Here is a 12,780-nt window from a genome sequence, read left to right as displayed (position 1 = left end):
CGTGATTAAATTGCAATCCATTTAATAGCTGTAGGAAAGGCAAGTCATTGGATTTGTAAAATGTAAGCAGGGTGAATCAGTTCTTGGTGAAGTGGTGGCTATCCCGATTATTTCAGCTTCAGCTGCAGCCAAAGTTAAATCTGGGAAACAAAGCCATAGGCACTGTGGGACTGTAGAGCATTTGTACTTGTCTGCGTGTTTGTTTTCATACAGACAAACACGGTGACTTCTCTCCTTGTTCTGGCTGAGGCTCTATATGTTTGTGCATTCAGTCAATCCTGCACATTTCTGGAATGTGTGACAAATAAACAAAAAGCACAGCGTGCGTTTACACTGCAGTGATGTGAGATAATGTTCGACGAGCAAATGCTTTAAACCACTCTCCTATACTTACTGCATAGATGATAATTGCCAATTCAAAGCATATGCATATGAATAATTTTGAGTGATTGCATGCTCCTGTTCTCTCTTTCTTTCTCCGCAGAGATCTCTTTAACAGCGCAGTGAATTTTACAGATCAATTAGAGCCAATTGAAGAATGGAAGATCACTGAAACGTAATGAAAAAACTGTCATAAAGCACAGTCAATTTAAACTCTCTGCTAAAGTAAAACTGACTTTTTTTTCTGTTGCCTTGCTTCGCTAGCCACGATCACAATTATATGTGTGGTCATTAACGGAGAATATAGGACAGGCAGTGAAGTGGACTCCCTGTGGGTCCCGGCATCTGTTGCAGAGGGTTCAGCACTGCCATGGAAAATTGGACATTTAGGAGCCAGCTGGAGGACCAGTATGCCCTGCTGTGCCACCACTACTCAGGTGCCCACTGGCTCCGTGCCACCACCAGCTAGAAGCCACTGGACCAAAGCAGGCCAGATGGTGCCCTTGCCAACCTACGAGCAGCCGCTGCGAACTGCCCACTGTCCACTGCCCATGTCCCCTGCCCTATCATTCAACTCAGGAATGAGTTTGGAGTCAGGATAACCTGAGGTAAAAAGTTTTTTTAGGGGGAGAGGGGAGCAGAAAAAGCTGGAGTGAGCGGAGAGAGTGTTGGAATATAAATGGGCCCTATTACGTTGTGTGTTTGTTAATGTAAGCAGCTGCGAGGTAGAGTCGGGGAATCAGTTGGTGGGGGAGCGGCTGCTCCACAGGGAAATAAAGCCATCTCCAGGCTGAACTCATTTGTCCGTGGCTGTGAACTGATAGATAATTATATTAGGAGCTTTAAGTGCTCTTCTGCGATACAAGTATTACTAGAATCTCCAGAGGCACAGGACAAAGTAAGGAGGAGAGGAATCTGTGTGCTACAACTCGCATAGTCTTTGCTTTGCATCCAAATATGAGGATGTCGAAGTGTATTCAACACAAGAGGCCTCATTTTAAAATCCCAATCATGGAACAACCGTATTAGTATTGGATCGGTGAAAGCCGCAAATTTGATTTTACTTACTCAATTTACAGAATCAATCAAACGCTCTGTATGGCTCGGCTAGTGTCTGATGGTGGGAGGCGAGATCTCTGGTCTCAGCAGATGGTAATGAATATTGATAATCCTGTAAAAAAACACACACACTTTTAATCTAGTATGAGATTACCAGAGGTACACGTAAAGCATTGGGTTCACTGTAACCTATTAATATGTAGTTAGCCCATCTGATCCAGATTTAATTTAGGTTGCGTGACTACCCACTGACTGGTTTCATATACATACTGTATAAAGAATGAGGCCACACACGCTACCTTTACACCCTGATGAATATAATATGATAATGATGAGTGGACTGCTAATATAATTAAGTATTTAAGATCATCTCAACAAACTATTGCACCTCTGCAATTGAATGAGCCCAACTGCTGTTCTGATATCTGCAGATTGCTGTGTTCAATTTAAAGGAAACACAAATAGAGTGCTGCAGGGATGAATTTTTTTGTAGGCTGATGTGGAAGTTAGCATTGCTCTGGTTCCTTTGACAAAAATCCTATGGGATTTTTTCCATTGGATTTTTTGGATTATTGCAGAAAATATACTCTGTGGCAAACAAATGTTTATAATACCTACATGTTTTGTTTAGCAAGATTTGTTTTCTGTTACCATTTATCCTGCCAGGGGTCGCGGGGGGGAGGCTGGAGCCTATCCCAGCAGACATTGGGTGAGAGGCGGGGTACACCCTGGACAGGTCACCAGACTATCACAGGGCTGACACATAGAGACAGACAACCATTCACACCTACTGTACGGACAATTTAGAGTCACCAATTATTAACCTGCATGTCTTTGGACTGTGGGAGGAAGCTGGAGTACCCAGAGAAAACCCACACTGACACAGGGAGAACATGCAAACTCTACACAGAAGGGCTCCCCCACGCTAAGGTTTGAATCCTCTTGCTGTGAGGCGACAATGCTTACCACAGACGCCACAATCAGTTTTGAAACATAAATGTATTTGCCAGAAATTAAAAGCTAACGGCAGGCTATAAATGATCTACACTATTGTTGCATGTTCAGTGTTGCCACCACAACCAGGCTGTAAAGCAGTGTTCGGTGTGATGGCGTTCTGTAGTCTCATTTAGCCACTTGTCAGCAAATGCCTTTTTGTCTTGTGTTAACCACAGACCTTATTTCAGGCATTCAACCAAAAACCCATTCAAAAAACCCACTGACTTCAAGACAAGGGAACCAGGAGTGCTAAAATGCTCATTCATTGCCCCATTTTAGGGCTCATTCCTGCAGCACTCAATATAGGTGACTGAACAGAGGTAGTATGGTTGTGTTGAGAAAATATTCTCACCTCAAGGCGCATGTTTAAATTTACAATAGTGTGACAAGTAAGCACACTTAGGTAGAGATGAGATTATTTTGTCTGTTGTTTCCAACGTCAAGAAGAAACTTTGAAACGATGGCTACGGTCAGACTGCAGGCAAAGTTATTTTATATATGTTATTTTCGGGGGCTTTTATTGCCTTTGTTTTAGAACAACTGGAGAGTGACAGGAGAGGGGGGAGGGAGAGAGGGACTGACATGTAGCAAGGGGCCACAGGTCAGACTCAAACCCAGGCAGCTGCCAAGGATTAGCCCACATACAGGTCAGCTAGAGTTCACCCCCAAATCATTTTCTTTTTGCTCATCTGTGAATCAGACCTGTTTTTTTTATTACAGTGTGAACAGCACAAATCACATGGGATCTGATCTTTTAAATTCTGCTTTGGGCTACTTTCATATGTGGTCTAAATCAGATTTACTGTTTGAAGAGTCATATTGGAACTGATGGGACTTTTGTGTCACTTTAGATTGACATTTGTGTGGTAACCTGCCTCTGTCCCCAGCCAGTACAACCTAAGACCCATACATTTTCTCCAGGAGTGCCTGAGTGTCTTGCCATGTGAGTCTTGCAGAGGTGCTGACAGATGTAGTAAAAAAATTACCCTTGACAATCTAATATTTTGGATGAAATCTGTTTCAGTGAAGCCATTCATGTCACGTTCCCACCACTCCTAGCTCTGAGTCCGCATCTGCACACACCTCTGTACAGAAGTAGCAGCCATTGCTCCACAAAAAGCCATAATTAAAAATTGGCTTTCTTTCTCTTCATTCATGTCAGCTGGGATTGGCTCCAGCTCACCTGTGACATATAAACCACATCTATGGGCATGGTAGCTAAACAATGTACTGCTGTGGATGGCGGTCGCAGAAAAACGTATTTTAGCCACTTAAAAAGACCCACCTTAAAAAAAAATCAATATCAGTTTAAGTGCACACTTAATTTGGCTTTGACTTACACACTAACTGACACTGTGATGACACTCACCCACTTCACACAGAATCCAGACTCTTCCCTCAGGTACCCGTTTTAGGGTGCCACAGACCTGTATGTCTGTAAATCTTTGTCTTAATATTTTAAGTGTTGAGTTTTATGTACTGTCCTTTGTGTTGTTTATATTGTCATCTTTGGTCTGCCCTCTGGGACTTTAATAATAGAAGTTGAAAGTTGAAGTTGACTGAGGCAGTGGTAGACCAGCAACACTTGTGTTCTGCAAAGTAAAATACTGTCAATAGAGTCTGGTGGCTCTGAGATAATGGCTTTAGTTCCCCGTCGGAAGGGGCTGTCTGATGGCGAGGTAAAGCGGTTAAAATAGTCTAAATAAAGCATACACTTAAACTGAAATTATTTTTTTTAGGTGGGCCTTTCCTTAGGTGTCTAAAAAGTAACAAATTGAGGCAGCACTTGCTCAGCGCCATTCATTTTATGTATGTGACACATGAGTTTTCTACCCAGAAGTCACTGTAAACAAATGGTCTATAAACTAGCAACTGAGTGTAGCTTTCAAACACAATGAATCTCACTCATACATAAGCCAAGACAAGAATTAAATGTAAATGGAAATACTTTATTTCACTATTACACAATAACAAGCTTGGAAAGAAAAAACTTACAAAAAAGAGAAATGGAACAAAATGCTACAAAGCACCACATAATATAGACGATTCATAAATGTGGCAACGGAACCTTATGCTAACTGCCTTTACGCTATCTAAGGTATCATCATCATCACTGAGAATTTAGAAATCAGCAAAAATGTTTTGGACATCAAGCACAGTCATGCCAGTAATAGTAATATCTTACAGATTGATGTAGCGATGATTCGGAGTGGGGAGCCGTGATCCTTAAAGGTTCACTCTTACGTGGTGAGACAGAACAGAGAGAGTGGGTCTGAGGAAACTGTAGTCTGTCATCTGTTTGGTATGATATAGGTTTGCATTTGGTATAAAGAGGAGTTGAGGAGGCAGACGCGGGTCACAGAGTCTTTGCAGAACACTCTTAAGCTTAACATGAGGTACCAGATGGGCGGGGCTTACCTTATAGACCATACAATAAGAGCTAGAAATCAGAAGGTACCTGAAGGTTAAACTGTCTGTATTTGACAATGTGTAATTGTATGAATTATCCTGATCGGTAACCCCCATCCATCTGGTTCAGCAGGCTAAAACAAAATCCTAACAATGCAAAAGCTATCTGACCCACACCTGTGAGGAGGACAGTGAGGAGACAAAGGGGTGGTGTTACTTTTTTTTTTACATGGAGAACACTGTACAGGTGCCTTCAGATCTGCCGGGACTAAAGGCACATGGGGTCCACTGAGCAACAGATGTGTCCATTCTGGAAATGAGAGGAGAGAGAAGGCAAAGAGACACATGAGTGGATTATCGTTACACTTTAACCTCTTCAAAGTCTTTTTGAAGCTCAACGGTTAATATTTTCAGGTGGCGGCGCTGCAGCATACAGACTCAGTTTGGCATTTACAATTCCACTGGGTGGTATTTCTGCACCAACTGATCCAAGGTAGAGTTATTCTACTGAGAATACAAACATGAATGATCTCACATACGTTTTGTTTTAAAGGTTCAGTGTTCAGGATTACAGGTGATACACTGGCAGAAATGGATAATAATACAATAAGTATGTTTTCTTTAGTAAAAATCACCTGAAAATAAGAATAGTTGTGTTTTCATTACCTTAGAACAAGGGTGTCAAACTCATTTTAGATCATGGGCCACACACAGCACAATTTGATCTCAGGTAGGTCGGACCAGTAAAACCATTGCACAGTAACCTATAAATAACAACACCTTCGAATTTTTCCCTTTTTGAGTGCGTAGAAGTCCATTCTGAAAACAAATGATAGACTAGTCCATACCTATTGGTAGCTTTGTCACCTTCTACTTATGCCAATCCTCAATGCCTATGTGCAGTTTCACATAGATTGACCACGTCAGTGAGTAGAAAAACGTGGGACTGACAGAATGACACACTGACAGTTTCCGTGATTATGTACAGCATACCATACCATGACTTAGTCATACCAAAAATTAGAAAAAAAAAACAAACAAACATTGGTCCACAGGGGGAGCCACAGCATTCGGTCACACTTTAGCCATTTTTAAGCATTTTTCTGTTGTTATAGCGCCACCCAGTTGCCAATTAGAGTTAAATTTCTCCAGTCACCTTGAGGCGTCCTGTTCTACATATCTACCAAGTTTAGTAAAAATCCATATGGCGGTTAGGCCTAGATAAGAAATTAGCTCTCTAGCGCCCCCATTTTGTTTGATGGGGTCAATAATGGAGGGGTCCCCTCAGATTATGTGTGGTCATATGCCTACAAAGTTGCGTGGTGATCGGTGAAACCCTTGAGATGTTATACACCTTTATGTGATGAGCCACACCCTCTGCAATATTCATTGCCTTATAGAAGCTCAGTTTTAGTAAGTTTTCCAACTTTTGCCAAGAGGGAACTTTAGATATTGGTCCCTAGATTATGTTCACTGAGTTTCATGCAGATCGGTCAAACTTCCTAGGAAGAGATCGATTTTAAGTGCAAAAAATTCAAAATGGTGGAAAATCTGTATAACCGAAGTTAAGGGTTCTTGAGGCAAATTTGTTCCTCATGAGGAGAGGCATCTCTGTGCAAAGTTTCATGTCTCTACGACATACGGGGCATGAGATATGTCCATTCAAAGTTTGCGATTTCAATCGTTTGCTATAGCGCCCCCCTTTGGCCAACTGATGTAATATTGCTTCATTTGCATCCTCCCATGACCCTCTACCACTGTGCCAAATTTCACATGGATTGACCAAGTCAGTGAGGAGAAAAACGTGGAACAGACACACCCACAGACAGAGTTTTCATCATTATATAGTAAGATCAGCCCGCAGTTGCCTAAGAAAATTATGTGCAAATTCAACAGTATGTCTCAGTTTTTCCACGTTCACACAGTCTACTATTCACTTTCATTACATGTGCATTTTTTTTCCAGAATTTTCCATTAAAGTGGAAGCTGTTGAAGAAGCAGGTTAAGTCATCCCCTGCCTTACAAACCATTTATAGTCTGAAGTTTTGTCACTGCCTGACAAAAGCTTCCACCCATATTGTTTTAAGATAGAAGTCTGATACAGATTCTTTTGGACTGAGGCTGCTGGTTTTCAATATGTTGCACTATGTTCAATATCTTTAAATCAGACCTCAATAAGTAGTCATTGTTTCTTCAGAGAGCTGCATTCTGGTTGCAGTGGAAAAGCCTCTGCGGCAGCATTGTACATGAAGCATCTACTCACTGGTAAACGTGCTCCTGAAACCTCTCCGCCTTCACACGTGCATCAATATTAGGTGTGCAAAGTCATCCAGAGGGCCAGATAGGATAGCTGTATGTTTGACACCCCTGCCTCAGAATGAGCTGTTTATATCTACATAGGGAGCAGGTCCGCCTCTACAGAGATCGCTGTTGCATTGACAGTAACCCAGAACAGACAAACCAAACACTGGCTCTAGATAGAGCCATTTGTGTTTTCACTGTAGCCTCTGTAGTCAGCAGCCCCTCCGTGATGAGCAGTGTCGCGAAACACCAATTTTTTTAATGTGAAACTACTTTATTCAGTGATTTTACCGGTTCAACTAACTATGTCTGTTTGTTTTGGAGAGAGAAAGAGACCTTGGTGAATAATTTGGCTCCAACTAAAAACCAATTGTACTGAGAGCAGCACTTCTCAAAAAGATTAAAGTCACATTCATGTGTTTGAATCCAATGCAAGTTTTTGACATTTATTAAAGATAGCATAGCAACTTTGAATATTTATCAGTTTGTCTATTGAGAATGGCTGCCATATTTTCTGAAAAATGTAGAAATCATTTTCAGGCAAGAAGAGAGAAAATATTCCACCCCAGAAACTCAGGCAAGGGAGTGAGTCTTTGTGGATTAGTCCCTAAAGCTGAGGCAAACAATTTATGCTCACAATTGTTAATGAGTTTACTTTCTCTGTGATTGTTCTGTGCCACAAGTTTTAAAACAAAAGTTTTGGACAGCAGCTTCCTCCACCTGATATACGTGAAGCAATTATGCGAGCTCGCCTCAGTTTTCTGGACAGAATATCTGAGGCTCTATACATTGTAAGTGCTGCGTGTGCAAACATGTCTGCTTGTTTAACACCGTGCAGAGGAGAGCGCAGGCTGTGATTCCCCGCTGCAGCCGAGCCAGAAGCCAGGAGATGAGGGGCTGACAGATGTTTTCTCAGTGTGCGTTTCTCTCGGTCCAGGGTCATTTGTGTTGAAGGAAAAGTTCAACATTTTGGGAAATACACCGATCGAGAGTTAGATGAGAAGATTGTGCATTAAATATGAAGCAGACAGACAGCAGAAACGTGAGTCTTTCGTCACTGTGAGGTTGCCAGGCAACCAGCGATAACTCCAGGGGCCAGATGTAAAAACAATGCCTATGCAATGCATATGCGCACGCCTTTTTTTCACACATTAACTGGTATTTATACAGGAGGAATGTGCGCAACTCACGCAGGCTGCACAACATTCAGCGTCTTATTTTAAAATATTTCTTTTTATTTACATTTAAGCCACAATCTCCCCGTTAATGATTGTATAATTTTATCCTGTGAAGCCCTTTGTGAAGTCAGTTTCAACATGAGAGATATGAGTGAATCACTGACCATCCCCCTGATGTTTAATATTGATGATAGAGATTTTACTGTGATGATGGTTTGCAGAAACATTTGATTAATTGGTGGTATGCACGCTACAAATGGCCCCAGCTGTGCGTACTGACAGCTGCTCTGGCACCGTTGGATACGACACAGTGAGTGAAATCAAACTTTCTTTACTGTAGTTCTTATTGACAGTTCTAATGCATGGTGGAGCGGGCACAACTATCAATATGCAAACAGATGTTTAGGGGCATTTCTACATCTATTAATGGCTAACTGTGGGTGTGGATATGAAGCTTGTGCAGTGCCACAATAATCTAGATTTATAAAACAAACTGTCTTTGTATGTGTGCACAGTTTTGGTTGTGAATCTACAGTTTTATGCATCTGGCCCCACAAAGTTATCGGTCCCAGGGAAGAAACTGTTCGCCCCCCTGTAAAACTGCACCTCTTCATTTTCACATTTTACGCATACAATGAGATATAACATAGTAATAAGTGAGCTTTAGAGGTGCTGGCAAGCATATTTTGTTGGCCAGACAGAGACAGGCTAACTGTTTCCCTCTGTTTTCAGTCTTTATGCTAAGCTAAGCTAAGCTAAGCTAAGCTAAGCTAACTGTCTGCTGGTTGTAGCTTCATGTTTAGCCGAACAGAGATGTGAGGAGCATCAATATTCTCTTTTTTTAAGATTTTTTTGGGGCTTTTTGCCTTTATGTGATAGGGCAGCTATGGCGTGAGGGAGGGGGACATGACATGCAGCAAAGGACTGTGAGTTGGAATTGAACCTGTGGCTCATGCAGCAAGGACACAGCCTTTGCACATGGGGCGCCTGTCCTACCAGGGGAGCTAGTGGACACCAAGCATCAATATTCTCTTGTAACTCTCGGCAAGAAAGTGAATTTGAACTATTGCTTTAAAGATAAGTGATAGTATTCCTGTTAATAAATACAAATTGGACATAGCAATCTATGATCCATGACAAGATTAAACGTAGACATTTGAAAGTGAAATTCTTAAATGAAACATCACATCTTCTTTGTGATACTCTCTGTGCTTTACTGGGCTTTTGAACCAAAGATGCAGCAGCTGTCACATTCTTAGTTATTCATTTCATTAATCTCCATTTGTGTCCTTTTCTATTACAGCTCTTTAAAATGAGGTGAACTGTGTCTCTTTTCCATGTGCAAAAGGTTTGTGTACAGATCAGAATTAGCACACAAACAGCTGCATCAACACCTACACACGTGTTTACCTCCAGGTGTGATAAATACATTCATGAGGTGTAACAAATGCACAAAAATGTGTCCACAATGCAAAGTCTGGACCACAGTGTGTTCTTCTCTGTCTGACAAAACAAGGAGGGTTCTCAGTTTCTAAACCATTTTTCTTTGGTGTCTTGTCTGCCACCGATCTAGGCCAACAGTAATTTGCTGTTTCAAGGCAGCCGGCGGGGCTGGTGCCTTACCTTGCACTGGCACAAGGTGCACTCTGTGCCATGTTTAATCCAGGAGGAGCCACTGAAGCGTGAGATGTTGTGCTCGTCCGTGCACGTCTTGGTGATGTCGTTGCGGATGGTGTCTGCCTGGCAGGGGTCGGTGACACAGCGGGGACAGCACTCGCCCTCAGGCACCACGGTAAACTCACAGTCCACAGGCGGGCATGGCAGAGGCCAGCAGTCCACCTGCCCCTGCTGCGGAGGCGGAGAGGGAGAATGTGAGACAGACGGACAGAGAAGAAAAAGACAGGCAGTTCAAAAATAATCTCTGCAAACGCACTATTGCATTTTCCAGCCCTAAAGAAGTTATTCATGCAAATACACATATTTCTCCTGACGCTGTGTATTTGCATGCTAGAGGGAGCGTCTCCACTTGATGAGAAAAAAAAAAGTTGTTAAGGTACCTAGAAAATATAGATGAGCAGAGCAATCTTCCAACACAGTCAGCAAGTTTTTTTTTCAGACTGTAGAAGTAAATGCTCCAGCTTTTTTAATTGACTTGTTCTAGCCCCCCTCTCTCATTGTTGTTCCCATATTAATCTCACAGCAAACTCTCAGCACAGAGAGCCTTATTGGATTTCTCCTGCTGCCATTTTCTATTGGCTTGAGAAAACAGGTCGTATATACAGTATGTTGGCCAACTTTACACATCCTAATGACTGTACGCTATATCATTCCGGCCTGACCCACTTCTGCTTACACTGCCATCCATGAGCGTTTCTGCTCCACACCTACTCCTGGATATGAAATATGGCCCCAGACTGTATATGTTCAAGCACGCACGCAATAGGAATACACACACATTAAGTTACAAGAGGCTTGATGCAAGCGTCCCGCTGGGGATATTTAATATCACTGAAAATCGTCTGGCTCAGCATTTTAGCTATGTTGTAGTAAATTAGGCTGGCTATAAAGCACAGGCTCACGCGGTTCTAATGCCCACTCCATGCCTCCATGTAGTGTGTAAACATTTGAAGTGGGAAATCCCCCCGAGTGGCACTCTTTGCTCGTAGCCAGAGGGAGAGATTGGATGTAGCCTCAGGTATCTGTCCCACGCTGCGAAAAGGGACACTGTCGTCTTTGTCTGTCTATGCAGATGTGGCCTATGATCACAAAGGAGAGACAGATTTGCTATACAATCAGCTTTTATTTGCCTTTCATACGGGGCGGTGTGCAGCTGAAACTTGATCAGCCTAAAACCAATCTTTCATTTCTTTGTTACATTACAGGAGGTCATTTTTTTAATCTGGCTTTGCATTCAGCGGCCACGGTATCTCCCTGTGATTTAATCCCTTCGCTTTTACATGGACAGATGTAAGGATTCACTGTGTACATGTTACAAAATGCCTCCAGGAGATTAAAACTACTGACATTTATATTTGCCCGGGATTCAGCCGGCAGTAGTCACGCTTCTTCTCTTATTCGCCTCGACCTACAGTGCAACCTATAGCGAAGGAATCTGCTTCTTTGATCTCCTGGTGATTTAACAAGATAGCAAATCACAACTGGCCCCATGTGCGCACATCCTGCAAAGGCCACATTCTTGATTTCAAATGATTGCACCGGGGAGCGGAGAAGGATTCCCATCTTGGTCTTGGGAGAATGATTTGCCCATCTGGCTGCTGTCACTGTGTATTTTAAGGCCCCTGCTGAGCCCGGACAGCCATGGCTCTGCTAAGTGTAGCAGCATTCAAGGTTCATTTCACGTCCCTGTCACGCTACTGGAGCCCTTGTACGGTATCGCGCAGCAGCCCTCTCCCTCGCCCTTTCAAGTGCTGCTCTTTATACTGTGTGGTTGGTGGTCTTTTGCTCTGCGTGTGTTTCCCTGCATCTTTAATTGAGTGCGTTTTATGTCTGACTGTGTGTCTGCGTGGATGCAGGAAGAGCATGTGTTGTCGTGGTGACAGGTGTGCCTACCATCTCAAACACACAGAACATGGTGTGTGTACACGTGTATATACTGTGTACATACTCGTGTTTGTATACCGCGCGTGTGCTCTGCTGCTGAGACCGGCGTGCCTGCATTCTCAATCGGGTTTGTGTCTGTTTGTGTCAACATATATAAGTGCCAACAGTGAGCACAGCCGCGGCGAGAGTGAAGCCGAGCAAACCCATTTTCAGCCGACTGTGATTTCCCGCTGCCTCTCAGCTGAGCAGTGATTTCCAGGCTCCGCTATAATGGCTCACTATAAGAAATTCAAAAAGCAACCCTCAGGTCCGAGCATCAGGACAGCATTACAATGGTGGGAGGGGAGGGGAGGGGAGGAAACGGCGGTGCTGTTGCTCCTCAGACCATAAATCTGTCAGACTGGAGCCAACTTATATTAGCTACAAGTACGGCTGCTCTTTAAAAGCAACAAACAGGAGAGAAAAAAGAAGAAAAGGGAGTTGTAAAGTGCTTGTCTGAGATCCACAGTGAAGATGATTTGTGAGTCACTGAACAGAAGGAGTGACACTGGTGTGGGTGTGTGGTACAGCTGAGTGTGGGTGAGACAAGGCAGTGTGGTGGAATGCAAAGGATGACATTTGCATTTAATATGCATGTGGCTACATGGTGAGCGGGCATCACGCAGGTAGAAGGATTTAGTGTGTTTTTTGTCAGGTTTATTGGGAAACACTTACGAAATGCTTCCCTGTTGTTTGAACAGCGGCACCGTGTAAACCTTGGCGAAAGGTCGACAGGGAAGAGGATGTGACCGCAAAGAAAATAGTGCCTATGTCTTACTGTGAAAGATTCATGCGGTGAGCACTGTGTTATTGTGTTTTGTATGAGAGATAGGATTGCATGTAGAGGACACCAGAA

General features: G+C 42.9%; 1 protein-coding gene across 1 annotated transcript in view; it reads right to left on the bottom strand.

The window, feature by feature from the left end:
- Positions 1 to 4,364: 4,364 nt before the first annotated feature.
- The window catches only part of nell2a (neural EGFL like 2a), a 130,306-nt gene continuing 121,890 nt past the window's right edge, over positions 4,365 to 12,780 (bottom strand). Inside the window, exons 19-20 of the mRNA XM_033635465.2 lie at positions 9,948 to 10,172; positions 4,365 to 5,155 (exon numbers count right to left, since the gene is read on the bottom strand). Of these exons, the coding sequence (XP_033491356.1) occupies positions 5,114 to 5,155; positions 9,948 to 10,172 (267 nt within the window). The 3' untranslated portion in view covers positions 4,365 to 5,113. The remainder of the gene's footprint in view (positions 5,156 to 9,947; positions 10,173 to 12,780) is intronic.

The sequence above is a fragment of the Epinephelus lanceolatus genome, chromosome 5, assembly GCF_041903045.1.
Source record: "Epinephelus lanceolatus isolate andai-2023 chromosome 5, ASM4190304v1, whole genome shotgun sequence".
Taxonomy (NCBI): Eukaryota; Metazoa; Chordata; class Actinopteri; order Perciformes; family Serranidae; genus Epinephelus; species Epinephelus lanceolatus.
This window is presented reverse-complemented; position numbering and strand designations above follow the sequence as displayed.